Source organism: Mus caroli, chromosome 17 (assembly GCF_900094665.2).
Source record: "Mus caroli chromosome 17, CAROLI_EIJ_v1.1, whole genome shotgun sequence".
Lineage (NCBI taxonomy): Eukaryota > Metazoa > Chordata > Mammalia > Rodentia > Muridae > Mus > Mus caroli.
Window position 1 is genome coordinate 8,070,648 of NC_034586.1, and position 17,569 is coordinate 8,088,216.

Genomic DNA, 17,569 nt, shown 5'->3' on the forward strand with positions numbered 1-17,569 from the left:
AGAGCCTGAAGTAAGAGCAGAGAAGAGGTTAGGCAGGAGGATGTGGATAAATCAATCCTCAAAGCAGGGGCTGGCTATGTCTTTTCCAGCCTGGAAGCTTTCTCAAGCTCTCCTCTAGATGGCTAGCCCCTGGGGAGCGCTCAGTGGCTGCCACTCAACTCAGCACCAGCAGCTGGAGAGTGGCAGGCACAAGTGCCCTCTGCCTCTTCCCCCATGCATATCCACAAGTTGCTATCACAAGTTGCTGTCAGTACAGTGGCTGGCAATGAGTAGGACCCCATTCAGACAGATCCTTAGGAGCTAGAACCAACCAATTTGCCTACATTTCACCCACTCTAGAAGCGCAGCCACGCAGAGCCTACAGTCGCTCGATGAAGACTCTCCATTCCTTGCCAAACACAGTGATTTCTACCAGCTTAGCCTGACTGGGCAGCCCTCCAAACATCTAAGCAATACTTGACACTTTAAATCCAAAGCCAAGGGCTCTATCAGTCAGAAATACACCAAGGCAGAAGTACCTGCTTTGGTTTTCACATTGGTGTGTGGCATAAAAAAGGAGCTGACACTTGAACGGGAAGGATGTTGTTTTTTTCCTTTTTTCTTTCTCTTTTAAATATTCCTGGCTTGACATTTCAAGAAGACAGAAAGCAACTGAGGAAATTTCAGGTGCTGAGATAAAAAACCTGAGGTCAACAACAACAACAAAAAAATCAGCCTCAGCAGCCACCAGCCACTCAGGGTTAATCACACTGCATTTTGGCACAGTCTCACGTATGATTTCTGAATGGGTACTAACCAATAGAAACCAGGTCACGTTCAGGTTGAAATCTCCCTCGGACTCGGTTCCCATTTATGCAAAGCTCACATCACACTTTCGCCGCCCCCCTACCTCCTCCCCTCCCCCCGCGCGCCCAATACTGCCCAGTAAGGCCAACTCAATTTCCTTGTGAAATTAGAAGCAAATCGGTTTCTTTTGTCCTTTCTAACTCGAATGGATCCAAGAGTGCATGTGTGCGCATGTAGGCATCCTCCTTCGCTGATATTTTGCTGTTGCTGGTGTTTTTGTTTAATGTAGCAGTGTATTCAGTTTTACTGCTACAAAAGCAACTTAACAGGACCCTCCAAGAGGACACTCAGAGTCCCACCCTGCACTGTGTGTCGAAGTCACTCCGATAGCAGCATCTAAATGATATAATCCCAGGTGAACAATTTATTGGTTTACTGGATACATACATTTTTAATACTGATCAATACTGACAAATTGCCCTCTTCAAAGGCTTTGCCGATTAGCACTTCCCACAGGAAGTTGTAAGAGGGTTTGCCTCAGCATAACCACCACCCGTGTGCTATAAAGCGTATTAACCCGTGCAGCAAGGGCAGATGAAGATGGCAATGTTTTAAAGTGCAGGCCTACTCAGGATGAAGCTGAACGCTGTCTCGGGATGTGTGTTCGTCTTGAAGGAGCCGTTCATTTCTCCTCTTTTCCCACACACTCTCTGCTCACGTCCCTGGGTGGGTGTTCCTAAACTACTTCAGATAGTACCTTGTGCTAAAGGACGGGTAGTTGACTCTTGCTTGGATAGTAGCAGAAAGTGAAAAATCATTTGGCTATTCCCTTGGAGTGGATCCCTGTCTAGAGCCATACAAAAGGAATTTCTCTTGTCTCCTTATTCAGTCAACCCTTCCTTTGACTACTGCTGGAATTTAAAATGCCTCCCCTAATCTAAAAACAGAAAGAATTTCCTCATGGTGTTATCTATCTATCTATCTATCTATCTATCTATCTATCTATTCTTATGCTTTCCTCCTTTCAATATTAAATATATTCACCATGTAGAATTTAATCTGAGCCTACTGTGTGCAGGATGATCTCATTTTCTTCTGAGCAAATACTCTCTTGTCCCCAGATCATCTCTTCAGCCATCTATCCTGTCTCCTACCATATAAAGTGGGGCACATGTGTTCCTGCCTAGCTCTGGGTCTGCTGGACTGTCTATCTGCCTGTCTGGGGCCAGCAGCATGTTGTTCTAATCACTAAGGCTTTATATAGTCTTAAATAAGCCTTAAATATTAGATGATACGGTTAATCCCAAGAAATTGGAGTATCACCCTAAAAAAAAAAAAAGGTGACTGGCTAGATAAAAATGTTTTCATAAGCAAAATTCTGAAGCTGTGTCATGCAGAAAATCTCAAAGTATATGTGACCCTTGGAATAGCAGGTAAAAGCCACCATTACTACGTCTGAGAACCACAGCGATGGGTCTGCAGGACAGTACTTGGCCTTCTTTAGGAAACAGCCAGAGTTATGATCAGAAGCACAGATGCCAGGGTGGTGGCGACATCTGCAGTATCATCCCTGCAGAGGCTGAGGAAGACATGATGTTTGCTGGAGTTCAAGGCCAGCTGAGGCAAAATGGCCCTGGCTCCCACTCAAGAATGAAAAAAAAAAAAAAAAAAAACCAATACACCAATGCATTACGTCATACACACTGCACTGCTCTGCCTTGGGCTGCACTCCTTCCTGCCAGTCACCTCCTTTCTTGCCCATTGGTGCTCTGCATGTAGAACGTTTTCTCTCACGGAACTTGCCAACTCTAAAAAGTCCAAATCTGTTTGTGTTTGATCAATAGCTCATCATCTCCAAAACACACACGTGGCAATATTTCAGCACTTTCCATGCAACACTTTTTTTGTCTTGGCAATGCAGGAAATGTTTTCATCAAAGTAACAAAGGCTCTTGCCACAGCCCAGGGAAAGCAAGCTGAGGCTACCCAAATGTGGACCACGGGGCTCCCTCCTTCCTTTGGACTCCTGCTGCCTGTTCCCCATTGACCTCACTGCGTGTCAAGTATTGTGTTCACAGTGACGCAAAAGCCTGGGCGCTGGTGCCAAAGAGTGTATTTGGATTACATGGAAAAAAAAATGAATAGAATGAAGTTTTGAGTACTGGAGCAAAGCTCTGCAGCCACACGATTTCATTGTTTCTTCTCTTTTAGGAAAATTAGCTCTGATAAAGGGCTATTTGGCTAAGATTCTTCCACTTAAACACCCTCCCTTGTTTCTTCAATAGACTGCTTGGAGCTGTCCTGGGAGGATGGATAAAGAGTAGCTGAACGAAGCATTGGCCCAACCCTAGAGACAGACAAAGACCTGTGAAATCCAGATTCAAAGAGGGACGATCTGCTCCAGGACACACAGAAGCACAGGAGGACCTAGACAGACCTGGGAAGGACAAGAGACCTAGACAGGTAGCTGTCAGCACAGAGAAAGTCCTCTGGAAGAGATGGTGCAATGACACAATGTCCCTTGTCCTCAGTCCCCCACTCTCTCCACACAGCCCTGCTGCTGTGCTTCCTCAATCCTGGCTTCCTATATCCACCTCTGGACCCTGCTCAGATCCATTCTTCTTTCTGGAATCTTCCTCTTGGTCACCTCTGCAACCCTCAAATTCTCCCTCCTCCAAGACAGCACTCGGCTGTCACTCCGTGGGTCATGGGTCACTTCTCATTAGGGTGTTTATGAGCGGTGCAATAGGCAGCTTTCTTGCTCTGTGTGATCTTGAGTAGAATCACCTGCCCCTCAGCTCCTGTCACTCTTCTTGCCCCCAGTAGCTGTCTGCTTCCTAATCTACTGCTTTTCTCTCACAGCTCCCCTTCCAAATGTCGCAGGTCACTCCCCCACACCCATCTAATTGCGGGTTACTAAGCGCCTCTCCCAAGCACCCGGGAGACCTTCCACACCCCTGCCTTTCTCTTCATGGACGCTGTAGCGTACTTACTTCCCTTCTCCCTGTTCCCTGAAAGCTTTCTCAGGCCTTGCTCTCCTGTCTAGCTTCCTCCAAAGGACCAAAATGCTGGACAACTAGAGTAATGGAAGTTAGCACCTGATGAAAGTTTTCTTACCTACTCATTGCTCCCGACGTGAGTTAGCAACAGCTACAACATGGCTCCTCACCTTCCCCTCCATCAAAAACATTGCCTTTTGGGTCTCAGCTTTCCCAGATCCCCACATGTCATCCCACCCTGTCCTCCTCACCTCACAGAGCTGTTTCTTCATGTTGCCTCGTTCTTCAAACCCCTGGACTTCAGTAGGTAAGCATTCTTAAGCATCTCTGGGATGAAGCCCACCATCAGCCATAGCCACAGGGGCTCACTCCACAGGTCTGCTAGTCACATGCTGGCCACTGGATTTCACTTGATCTCAGAGGCTCCTCTTTGAGTGCCACAGTGTGTCTGTCCCTTGTCACCTACAGATGCTCAGTCCATTCCTGCCTGATGCACTCTTCCATTTTTCCCTGCCCCCATCAAACCCATCCTCTGCCCTCAGTCCCACTACTCACTTGGGAATCCTCTCCATCGTCCCTTCAACTGCTGCCTCAGCACTAGGGGATCACGATTTTCATTTCTAACCCACTTTAGGCCAGCATCCTACTGGTCCATGCTCTCCTCCCACATCTCAGTCTTCAGAGTAGAGAGACACTGCGCCATGATATCCTTCCTTCTGCAACCAAGACCATCCATTTTTTTCCTCAGAAGTTCCAGATCACACAAAGCATCCACGGACTGACTCCCTAGAGGGGAATCAAATGTCATGCCTCTTTTTTTCTTCTCCAGCCTTAGGGATGGTAAAACTTTACCTAAGTGGTTTTGTTGTTGTAGTTGTTGTTTTAAAATCTGCTATACCTTGAGCATCTCCATCTCACTACTGCCAAACCTACCAAACCTGCCTTTGCCTGCGTATTTCCTCCTCTGGGCCCCTTACCAGTAACCAGAAGCCAGGAATGCATTCCCCATAGCAACAGGCATTCAGTGCACTTGATACCACAAATACTTGAGCCCTCAACTACGATTCATGCCCACTGCTGTCCCCGGATTCGGTGGCCTCTGTACACTCCCTTCCCAAACAGCTCCAAGATTCATTTCCCAAACTACACTCAGATGAGCCTTCAGGATATAAATCACAGAAGTCTGTGGCTCATAACTCCCCCTGGTATATAGCTCTGTTCTGGCCAATCTACAGGCTTCATCACATACCAGACATCTGGGCTGCAGGTCCCAGCTCCAGCTGTGCAGCCTTTACTCTCCTCCTCCAGCTCAGGGCCCATCTGCCGGGCAGCTCTTCTCTTGACTGCTTTCCACACCATGGCTGCTCATGCTACACCACTCAGATCTCCTTCCAGATTGACCTTCATTCACAGCCCTCTTGTATGAAGTCTCTGTGTGACCCTTTGATGTGTTTTGCTTATTCCCTTCGGGTAGCTGCTCTCTACACCACTAGAGGGCAGTAGAGAGCAGGTACCACCCAAGCCAAGAATCCTACAACCTACAAACGTTCACAGTACTGACTCCCAACCCAATCATACCCCCACCCCCACCCTCAGCCTTCCTAACCAGGAACCATGGTATCCAATGTCTACACAGCCAACCATCATGTTACCTATCCCTCTTGCCTCCACCTCCCTGTGTGTCGTCATGCACAAGGTCCAGCTTTGTCTCCACTGCTGAGGACCGCCACAGAGACATAGCCTCTGCTCCACCTTCACCATGGAAGGCCTTCTGGCTTCCCTGCACACCCGTCTAGGAACACAGAAGACTGTCCTTGAGCACAGGCCTGTGACTCCTTTCCCCTTGGCTGGTTAAGCTCCTGGCTATGACTTTTAGAGGTGCCTTTTTTTGCCCAGTAGGTTTTCCTGGGCCTTCTGCCAGGTGAACTCTCTCCCCTGCTTCCTCCAGACTTGAGCCTGACATCCTATGAAACACCAACAGGGTCTTCCAAGCTGGGGTCTGGTCTGGCCTCCTTCTGAATCTCCTTGTAGCTCTGCTGAGAACACGGGAGCAAACCTTACCCTCTCCTGGAGCTATAGCCCCATGAGAACCAATTCTGCAGAACACATTTGACTGCTGGGCCACTAGAGTTTAGTGTCAGCTCTGGGTCCAAGGCCACGTGTGCCCAGGTTGCAGATGGATAGCATGCCTCTTCCTCGTACATGGCTCTGCTTTATTGGCACCGTGAAATTTCCTATACAAGCTGATAATGTAGCTTCGTTGTTATGAGTCTACCCCTGTCTATGCCTCAGCATCAGAACAAAGATAAGGCCCTGCCCACAGTCCTCTCCAGCCTGCCTTCTAGAAAGTAAGCCAGATGGCAGGCATGAGGGCAGGGTCGTAGCAGATACACTGGCCAGGGCCATTCTGGGCGCCAGCATTGCCTTTGCCACAGCCATAGATTCCCTGCCCCTAAGAGTTCTTCTCCAGACTCGAAAAAAGGTTTTCCTCCATTGCACGGACTGTGTTATACGCAGGGTGGCAGTTGTGCTGGTTGGCACACTATTCCCCACACAAGATTAACCTGTCTGCTACTCAACATGCTTTGCTTTGTTTTAGGACACAAAATGTTTTGTGCGGAAAAAAAAAAAAAAAATACCCTCCAAGAGCAATGTATCAATTTGAGATAGAAGGCCTGTCTTCGGATTTTCTAGCTCTTTCTCATTTAAACCTTTAGGAAATTCCTCTGTCCACATAGGTTTATTTCAAATTAAAAGTAGGATTCCATGGATTGCCTATTAATAATCTAAATAGTATAACACCACCCAGTTTAAATAGCTTTGCCCTTTGGACTTCTGACCTAGCCAAGAACCAGCTCACCCCTCCATGGATAGCTGATGACGTTCACTGCCCACACCCAGCCTGGCAGGAATTCACAGCATGCTATTCGGGTCACCTTTTGGGGCACCCGTGTCTCTATGCCAGGTCTTTGGGGAGTAAAGAGTCATCTCTACTCCCTCCACACAGTTGTGTTGTAGAACATGTGGGTCCTCTCCAACAAGCTGTGAGTTGGGTCTTGACTGAATGTAGACCCATGGTGGATGCAGGCAGTGCTGGGCCTTGAGTCTGGTTTTCCTCTGTGGCATCAGCTTCACAGAGCCTATGAGAATACCCTGACTGTGACGCCTGGTGCTGTCTGGAGTACTGAGTGCATTTGCTCTCACAGAGACCATATTTATCTCAGTGTATCCTGGCATCAGCCACGCAGTCCTCACACCCCGGGGAAACAGTTTAAGAGTGGCGAGTAACAGACTCACAAGTCCTACAAAAGTACACTCACTGGGATGTTTGAGAAACATACAGTAATTTGCAGTAGGAAGGCATTTACACTCTGCATTCACAAACCTCTCTGGTCTTAATTTCCTTTGCTTTCTCCGTATCGCCACCCTCCATGCCTCCCCCATACAAATACACACATGCAAACACACATACAAGCACACACATACACACATACAAATACACACTTTTATTTTTATGCATGGAGCTCTTTCTGTTCTTTACTGTAGTTAACTCATAAAAATATAGCACACAGAGAGACACGGGTGGAGAGGTATTTGTGGCTTGGGATTCTCATCCCTAGAGCTGTATTTTTCACAGGTGTGTCTCCTGCTCTTCCCAGGCAAGGCCTCCTCCAGCCATGCCACAATGTATCACAAGGCTGACTAGGTAGAATGGACAGCCTGTATTTGTTACAGGAAGTTGGCTCTAATTCCCATTGGCCTGCAGTGTGACCCACCCCACCCACAATGCAAAATGAACCCAGAGGATGCTCCAGGACAACTGTTGTCTTTCCCTGGGCAAGATTTTTCTACTTAATCAGCAACTCTCCCAGCGGTAGAAAGGAAAAGCAGAGATCTAGCGATCTGACAGAGAACAGGAAATGATATGAACTCGGGAATGGCCTGATTCAGACAGAGGAGCAGTATCAGGTGGGAAGCCCATGGACCACTTGCAGCAATGAGCATCCATACTGAGCCAACTCCTGCCCGGGAGGCTCCTTCTCACCTTGACCTACTAACCCACTATAGATCTGTGGCTTCAACATGCTTAAGCGAGAGGGACCAGCTAGGGCAGGATCCGTACTGGCAATGGTAGCAGGCAAGTGTCTGCTCAGCGCATGACCAGGTAAGCCGTAAAACAGAACAAAACAGACACAGGATAAGGCTATTGCCCTCCTACACAGGGCTCCCTTTCTCACAAGAGAACTGTAGTATGCACTTGTCTAAGTAGCATCTGGGCTCAGCAGCCTGCACATGACGATTTGTTTGGCTGACAAAGAGATCAAAGTAAAAGAAAGCTCCGACACAAGCCCCACAGGGATACATCTGATTACCTCTGTGCATTTTTGTGTCCTTGGAGAATACACAAGTTCCTTCCAAGAGGCTTTTTTTTTTTTTTAAAGAAAAACTGCCAAATTTCAGATCCTTTAGTGTTTAAGACCCAGGTGGCCTGCTCTTTGGCCCCAGACAAAAATAGAACCCCTAAAAGTATGTGTTGGGGGAGGGTAGAAGTGGAACATAGATCAGCCTTTCCTCCAGTATCAATCTCATCCTCTCCTTTTGAGTTGGGGTGTGTGAGAACAGACTGTCTACAAGTACCCTACTGCTCTCATTGTATCCCAGAGCTACAGGAGCCTTGTTCTTAGGAACTGGAGTGAGCATGCCTTAGCAGGGATAGCTTGTCCTGTTTGGAATCATGTACAGAGTAGATCTCTGAAAGATAACGCCCTCCCCAGGATAGGGTTCCCCAAGATAACTCAGATATCTCTCTGGAACTGCTCATCTTTGTTCGGAACCATAATTTCTACTTCGATGCCAGCCCCACCTTAGACAAAGACAGCACCTATAGATCCATGCACACATACTCTCCAAAAAGAGGGGGAAAAAGTGTTCCAGCCAAATCTCCCTCATATATGTGACATTTGGCACTGTCAAGTATGGTGGCCTACAAGCCTATGCTTGAGCATGCCTAAGCACATACGTGTGCACCAATTGCCAAAAGAGAAAACATACTTATGTAGTAAAGGGGAAAAAATGAACTGTCTAGGAGGCAGAAGACCCCGGAGCCAAGCCCAGTCATAGGCCTTAGGGTTATTCCAACAACCCAAGAGTCTATGGGCCCCACCTTCTCCCATCACCTCCAAACCAGGGTCAATCCATGGAGTCCCTTTTGGAAGGTATGGTCTCTGCCAACCACAATCTAAGAGAAAGAGTACAAGCTTGTACGAAGATGCGCCATGTGCAGCACCCATAAATCACATATATAGGGATGGGGGAAGTTCACACCTGGGGGAAGCCTCGGGCTTGGAGGCCAGCTGGGAGCATGGAGTCCACACCCTTCAAGGCAATTGAGTCAACAAGCAAGTCTAAGCAGAGATTTGCTGAATACTGCCTGCGGGTGTGTGAGTGGCCACTGGGTCATGTGGCTACTGTGGACTGGCCCAGGGCCAGGGAAGCAGGATTGCGGGAGTCAATCCAGCCAGAAGGGAACATGGTCACCCACCTGGTGGCTAGACTCTTAAGGGGCTCCTGGGTACACACCTAGACCAGCCCTGAGGAGGGTCTCAACCCTGACACCCCATGTCCCTGCGCGGAGGTCCACTCCCGTAGGAGTGAGTGGTACTTAGGAGCATTAGCAAGAAAGCTCATTTACAACCTGGCAGCTTCTGCCTGGAGAAAGCTAGGCAAAAAGCGCGGCTTACCAGCGAGAAAGCAGACAAAGGCTCGGTGCGCACGCGGTGGACTGTGGCACCAAATCCACGCTCAGGGTGGAGCAGATGCCAGAGTCTCACCATTTCCCACGGATGTGCCCTCTCAGAGCACAGACTCTCCCACCAGGTCCCGCCTGGTCCCTTTCCCGCCCCGGTGTTCTGGTCCTCACCCTGCTCACCCTCCATCCACAACAGCAGCGACTCCCTCCTCTGCGCGTCTGGAGCTTCTTTCCTAAACATCGTCTGCCTGCCAGCCTCCTTCCTTCCAGTGAAGCTGCTTTTGACTTCTTTGCTCAATCTTGTCCCCCTCCCCCTATGACACGCCCTCTGTTGCCCCTGCCCCAGAAGGCTTGCAGCCCTGCACCCGGGAGGGGCAGGTCAGAAAGGTCATGCTACAGTTGTCCCGCGGGTCCAAAGGAACCAGGGGTGCCTTTTTCTTCTATGCTAACGCCCCATTGTTCCTTGGCTTTCTTCACCCACCCATGCACCAGCTCCCCAGAATCTGCGTGAGGTGGGCTGGGGGGCGGGGGGGGGAAAAGTGCTGCGTCCTTTTCACGAGGGTGGGTGCACCCAACTCCATACCACTGGTCCCCGAGCCAGAACACAGTCACTGCAGGCTCAGGCACAGCCCTCTTTCACATTTGGAATCCTGAGCTTCCTGAGCCTTGCCTATCCCCATGGCTGCGTCAGGAATCCAGCGGTTTAGATCCCCAGGACCCTCCAGTGGAAGGAAGCATATATACTCCAGCCAAGTGATCACAGGCTAGAGAGAAATGTAGCGTAATCGGTGACAAACTTGATGGTCTAAATCATGAGTCCGGTCAGTGTGGCTAGGGACAGCTCTAGGGAAGCAGGTTAGTTTCTAAACGTCCGGCTCCAACACCCTCCGGGTCACGCTTCCTCTGTGCGCACGCGGGGCTGGGGAAAGCCCGGTGTCCCTACGCTAATGGGCGGTCCCGAACGTCCCTGAGGTGCCACCAGCTTCCTGAGACTCACTGTCCAATATTGGTCTGGTACACACACACACACACCTTGCAGACTACCCACCACCATAGCAGCTCCCTCCCCACCCCACGATCTGAACCCCCATTTGTCCCCACCAAGCCAGAAAACCACCCCGGCCACGGGGAACGTGGGGCCGGGCCACTTACTGGGGCTGAGGAAACACTCGGTCAGCCTTCGGAAGCAACTCGCATTGTTAGAGGGTCCATCTTCCATGTCGGAGCCGAAGAGCAGCGGCCAAACGGTGGCAAGGGGGAGGGCGGCGCCTCGGGGCCGCCACAGAGTTCGGCCACCGGCCGCAGAGCCGGGGCCGAGGCCAGGGCAGCCCCCGCCGGCGCCCGGAAAACCCGAGGAGTCCGCGCGGCGTGCACCCGGGTGTAGGGGAAGCCGCGGCGGCGGAGATGGCCGGGGCCCGGCGCGGGCTGGGAGCAGCAAGCCTTGAATCGCAGGCGAGAGGAAGAGCCGCCGCCNCCCGCCGCTGCCACCGCTGCTGCCACCGCCGCTGCGGTGACTACTGCCTGGGGGGACGCTCAAGGGAGCTGCCTCTTGTCCTCCTCCTCCGCCGCCGCCGCCAGCATCGCCGCCGCCTCCTCCTCCTCCTCCTCCAGCCGCCGCTGCGCCCTCCCTTCTCGGGAGACGCGCGGGGAGGTGGAAGGCAGATGAGGAGGGGACAAGAGGGGGAGGGGGGAGGGGGGGCGGCGGCCAGAAGTACCAGGAAGATGAAAAGGAGGAGGAGGGGACAGGGGAGGAGAAGGCAAGCGCCCAGGGAGCACGGGCCGCCACCCAACCACAGCCTCCAGCACGAAGAGCGGAGAGGGCGCCGGGGCCCCCAGTGGGGCTGGCGTGGCCTGCGGGAGACAGGGACCGGGACAGGGGCGGGGGCGCCGCTAGCTCCTCCCGGCTGCAGCCAAGCAGCTCCCGGGCCAGGCTCAGGCCCACTGTACTCCGCCCGCTGGCCGCGCCGCGCCGGGGTTCCAGAGGGACTTGGACACGGCCGGGCTCGTCCCCAGACTCCCGCAGTGGGGCCTGGGGGTGGGGAGCGAGCCGCTCCTCCGGGCTAGCCATGGCCCTCCTCCCCAGCCTGCAAGGGGGGCAGGCGGGAGGGCGCGGCGGCCCGGACCCTGCGGGCTCCGCCCCCGCAGCACCGGCCCTCCCCGCGACGCAGCCCAGGCTCTGGTCCGGTCCGCCTCTCGGGTCTTGGGTGCCTCTCCGGCCCGGGGGTTCACATCGTGTTCCCTTTGGGATTCAAGAGGACCCCGGGCGGGGGGACGAGTCCCGATCGCTGCGTCCGGGTGCGGGCTGGTACGCACGATCCGCGTCCTTCCCGGCCTGGCGAGGCTGCCGGGACGCTGCCTGCGGGCGTGGCGTGGTGTGTGCAAGCTCGGTCCGGCGCCTGAGCCGCGGCGGCTGCTCCAGAGCAGCGGAGAAAAGCGCCGCAGTGCCGCTGCCCGTGGAGGCGGCGGTGGTGGCAGCGGCAGAAGACGCCCACTGGCGGAGCAGGCGCTCCCCAAACCGCCACCGCCCGCGCCCACGTTGCGCGTCCACTGAGACTCAGGTCCCAGCACCCTGGCACTCTGCGCGTGGTGTGTGCCCCTGGCCCGCTAGTCTCCCTGGAGGTGGCACATCTGGATCTGGCGTTCCAGATGCTAAACCCACAGCCTAGCCTCTGTTCCAGCTGTGTGCAAACCACATCCGCCTGTGGGCGGGTGACCTGATCCAGGGAATCCTTTCTCCAGCCCCGCAGTATCAACAGAGAAGGCTTTTGGTCAGAGCTCCTGGAGGGGGGATTCAAATTTGGACATTTAGCAAGTTTAATATCAAGGCAGTGTTCCCATTAGAATGTCTCAAAAGGCGGTTCTTTCCGGGACTGCCTTGCCAATACCCACTTTAAAGCGAACTTTACGTATGTCAGTCCACTTTGTCCTGGTGGGTCTGGAAGATAGAAGGAGCAAAGTAGGGTTCGCACACGAAATGTAAAGAGTTCATTGCTTTAAAACCCAGAGACCATCTGTCACCAGTGGCTTACTTGGGCCCCCTATTCCTTCAGCAGCCTGGAGTCCAGACCGCTGCTGTAGAAAAAGTCTGGCGCAATGGGCGCTGCAAACAGGAACTTCGAGAGTTGGGAGAAGCTGAACTAGCCAAGGAGCGCGGGTGCAGGTGTTGGCGATCCTGCCCTTACCGACTCCCCTCGACCATCTCTGCACACCCAGTTTGAGTGTCCTGGTTGCCTCTTGGTAGAACAGTCAGTGTCCTAAAGACCCACAGCCCAGCACCTAAGCTTATGCTGCGGTGCAGCGGCTTGGCTGATCCAGGGCTGGAACTCTGACCATGAGACCTGCAGGGATGGGCAGGAACAGTTTCTCCTCGTCGCAGTTTTCTTTTTTATTCAGATGTTTTTCATGGTTTTGGTTTGCAGTGAATTCCACATTCTTCCGCAATACACTCTTTATCCGGACCCTTTTCTTTTCTCCTGATTCCAAACCCCTAAGAGTGGAAAAGGAACAGTCACAGTTGCACCAGATTGACCAGGTGGCATTCAGAGGACGTGATACTTCAGGCGTCCTCTTTAAAGTTCCCGACGTTTTGGCAATTCTGAGAAGGACAGTCTCAGAGTGTAGCATAATAGCAGGAGCCAGCCAGTCCACCTTACCAATGAGATCCCTGCGCTTGCAGAACAAGAACCAGATCAATGATTCTTACCTTGGGGGCCAAGAGTGCCTTTCCATCCCCCCAACCCCTGGCCCCAGTGAAGAAAAAAAATATAGACAGGAGTAGCGCCACCGGTCTCCATCTGCAACCTAGGGCTTGCATCTTCTACAGCCCCGCAGACTGCCCTTGCTCACTTGGCTGAGAGCAAGTTCCCTGTTCTTGAGACAGGATGCTCCTGGAAACGTGTTTAGGCAAAGGGATTTCTCCTTCAAGAGTTAATCGTTCATTCTTTACAAAAGTTTCTCCTTGCCACTTAAGGCTTATCAGTTGTAGGTTTTTGAGGTATTGAAACGATTTTCCAGGCACTCAAAAACTTACTTCTAGATGGATATAAGCTGCCTTGAAGCCGCAGGAGCCGGGAAAGCATTACACATTTGCTCTGTTAGTCTTTGTTAGATCGAACTGCAATCTCTCTCTCTCTCTCTCTCTCTCTCTCTCTCTCTCTCTCTCTCTCTCTCGTTAACCCTTTTCCAGAGTCGACCTTCTTCCTATTTTCCATCGTTTTTCTCCCATTGCTTGCTGGAAACGAATCTGTATCCTGGACCAATAACAAAGTCACAAAGTGTAACGAAGGAAAGGGAACGCTGGGAAGAGGAATAAAAAAGCAATTACATTTTGATTGTCCCCCTACCTCCCTTAACACTGGCATCCTCAGCTGTTCATTTAAGTCTTCTACGTACTTGGCTACTTATATTTGGAACACACATCTAAAGATTCCAGTCTTGGATGTCTTGTTTCCCTTGCCTCTTTGCATTTCTCTGCTGATCACACCAGGAAGCAGAAAAGACTGGGTTGCTGGACCTTGTCACTTCAAACTCCTTGTGAATAAACGCATTCCTGAGCCTCCAGGAGTGGTAGCATTCTTAAACTTGACCAGGTAGTTACTGTTGGGATGGCATCGGGTTGTAGCTCAAGTGGAGGGCAACTGTGGCTGCCTGATAGGGGTCCTGCCAAAGGTAATCGGGTATAGGAGCTGTCTCAACGGATCTTGGTTAAAATGATTCTCCTCACTTCAGGTGAACAGTCAGCACAACTTGCTGGAGTTGAAAACTAAAAGAATAAACTAAAAGACAGCAGTTAGAGGTTAGCACCAGCAGACACGGAATTATGAGGACTACACTGGCACCCTTGTGGAGCACCCACATATAGACAAAGGCTAAACACTGAGCTCTCCCCCTGGATCCCACGGACTGCTGCACCCATGTAAATTCCAGATTGGTTTTTAGTGTTTTATGCCTAAAAATTCACCCATACAGTGGATAGTAACTGCCTGCTTATTACCTAACTTGTATTATATGCTCTTAAATATATATGGTTCAAGAGAGAGCCCAAGAAACATGGAAATAATGATTTTCTTTGAAAGCATATAACTTTTATCTGGCTAATAATCAACATGATTAACATTTGATAAACTTCTTGGTAGACCTACAGGTCTGGTTTTTTTTTAAATGAATTCCTGTAGTTTTATATATTTTCCAGAAAGGGGGGGGGAGGGAGAACTGTTTTTCTCTTTTAAAGTGCTAACATCCTAACTTTACTCACACATGAAAACCAAGGTTAATTCAATGTTAAACTGACCTTTTTAAACACACAAGGTCTATATATTTTCTTAAAGCTCCTTTCTCTTTGCCTTGATTTTAACCTTTAGAACTTACAGCACAGAGCCAAGCTTTCCTAAGCTGGTAGCTATTGTTGCCAACTCAAACTCAGAGGATTTAACTGCTGGTTATCAGCTAAGGTTATTCCCGCAGACCTTCTGTGTGCCAAAAAGATAACTCACCCACTGCCTAGTGTGGTCAGTGTGGGGTTTATCTTCCCCACACTTACCCAGGATCTCCGAAGCCCACGAACCTCCTTTCAGGGCTGCGTGTAACTCTGAGGTACCAGGAAGTTTCCTTCAATTTCTCTCACCCTCAGTCCACCACAGCTTACTTCCTAGACTCCTGGAATTTGTTTCTTGCTAGCATATCTCAAGAAAGTTACTGCCTGTGTGATTCATAATGACAATTCCATTTTAAACAGTCTGACACTGGGGGAATTGCTATTCCATAACATTTATAAAAAAGACAGGTAGATAGACAGACAGACAGACACTCCTTTACGTGTCACCTGCTAAAAGATCACAAATGTCTATTATTGGTGATGTTAAAAAACTTTGCCTAGGGTGAGAGTTGTATTTTTATAGTGCTATCATAGACAAGCCTAAGAGGGAAAAATGGGATATTATAATTCTAGTAAGAAAAATACTATTGAAATCAATTCTAGGTTGTGAGAATCTTAAAAAGAAGAAGGAGGAGGAGGAGGGAGAGGAAGAGGAGGAGGAGAAGGTGAGGAGGAGGAGGAGAAGGAGAGGAGGAGGAGGAGGGGAGGAGGAGAAGGGGAGGAGGAGAAGGGGAGGAGGAGAAGGGGAGGAGGAGGAGAAGGGGAGGAGGAGGAGAAGGGGAGGAGGAGGAGGGGGAGGAGGAGGGGAGGAGAAGGAGCAGCAGCAGCAGCAGCTGATTTTCACTTACTATATAAATACCTACCTCACCAACCAAATTACTTTATACACTTAAACATTCTCTATTAGAGAAGTTTTAATTTTGTTATTTTATGTGATAAAACAAATAGCCAGTATAGCTTGCATTATCCTTTCCTTAGTGAACACCAGAATACTGCTTAGTTATTTTTGTTTTGATTTGTTACAATATGAATACTTGACAAAAAACTCAAGGATTCATGCCTTCTGAGGAAAGGGAGATATATAATGTGTGTGTGTGTGTGTGTGTGTGTATTTTTTCTTGACAGAAATAAGGTCTAAGCAGAAACCTTTATTAGTCAAAACCATAATTCCCGCCCCATGACAAAAAGCTTTGCAAAATTGCTGTGAGTATTGAGTCCCAAGAGTACTGGTGTTAGTAAGTCCTGCTGAGGTTGTACAGTAACGACTACTTGGTTCTTGGGATAACCATTTTAACTGTTAACAACACTCCAATATGACCCTGATGTACAACCACAAAGAGCCACGTTTCAAAGCTTTGCCTTTAAGCAGTACCAGATCCCTGTAGAACCCCATGCATTTATAGGATAGTGAACTGTTTCTTAGTGCTCAAGGCCACATAGAACTTGGAACACAGCCAGGAGCTCTGTCTAAATAACCAACAGTGTCACCAAACTTTTGCAAATAAGATACAATGATTTCATTGAAAAGCAAAGAGAACATTGTGTCTCAAAATCTCAGTAATAAATGGTAAAATAAACCTCCCAGAGATCTGAAGGCCAGTTTCCCACAGCACAGTAAGAAGCCGGCACGGGAGACATCAAGGATTCACTGCACATCCTGTATGGTCCACCCTGAACCCTGGGTGCCAGTGAGTATTCAGGTACTAGAGAGAGAGTGTGTCCAGGATGCCTCTGAATCCATGCTAATGACTGAGGGCTTCATGCAAGATGTCATGTGATATGTATCCTCTTTATTTGCTGCTTGGGAATCTTCTTGCCAATATTTTTACTTTTATTTGATTTTAAAAGCAACATTTGCTTGCTTATTTATTTATTTATTTATTTATTTATTTATTTATTTATTTCACATCACAGGTGCATGGGTGCACTGAGGGTAGGATCTGTATGCCATGCATATGTGTATAGAGGTCAGGAAACAACTTCCTGGGTCTCAGGAATGGAACCAGGTCACTATGGTGACATATACCTTTAGTGGCTGAGCCAACTTTTTGGCTCATATTATCACTTTTAATCGTCAAACTTTTATTCTGAGCCTCAACAAGTGTCTTAGGGATCCGAGGCCCTTATATGAGAAAGGAAACACTGCTGGAGTTGACAGCTCAGCCTTAGAAACTGTCAGAATGGTCCCCTCATCTAGAATTGATTCCTTTCTGATCTTCTCAAAAGCAAGCAAGGGATGGCTCAGGGCACAAGTGGGCATACCAATCTCAGGTGGGAAGTCCTAGGTGGGCATGTCAATCCCAGGTGGGCAATCCCAGGTGGTCATGCCAATTCTTGTCTCATCTGGACCAGAATTAGATGGGCATTCAAGGCTGTAAGTCTATAGCAGAATTTGGGCGAATTGTTCTGATTTGGGCCTGGCTTAGGAAAATGGCAGGAGAAAACCATACTCTTTATGTCTGAGCTTCTCTTATTAAAAGTGTCAGAAGGGTAAAGCAGGTGGGAGGAAAGGAAGGAGGGGGAGAGAAAGAGAGAGAGTAAAGTAGAGGGGGGAGAGAGGGAGGGAGGGGAAAGAGGGAGAGAGAGACAGAAGCAGAGTAAAGGAGAAAGAGGTGGAAAGGGAGGGAGGGGGAGAGACAGATGGGGAAGAGAGAGGGAGAGA

The 17,569-nt window shown here is 49.8% G+C and overlaps 1 protein-coding gene across 4 annotated transcripts in view; it reads right to left on the bottom strand.

Moving 5' to 3' along the window:
* The window catches only part of Pde10a (phosphodiesterase 10A), a 446,975-nt gene that overhangs the window by 171,445 nt on the left and 257,961 nt on the right, over nt 1-17,569 (bottom strand). Inside the window, exon 1 of one of the 4 annotated variants that reach the window (XM_021186161.2) lies at nt 10,686-11,092. The exons of the other annotated variants lie outside the window; for them this stretch is intronic. Within the exon in view, the coding sequence (XP_021041820.1) occupies nt 10,686-10,752 (67 nt within the window). The 5' untranslated portion in view covers nt 10,753-11,092. Of the gene's footprint in view, nt 1-10,685; nt 11,093-17,569 lie in introns of those variants that run through there. 4 annotated transcript variants of the gene reach the window in all.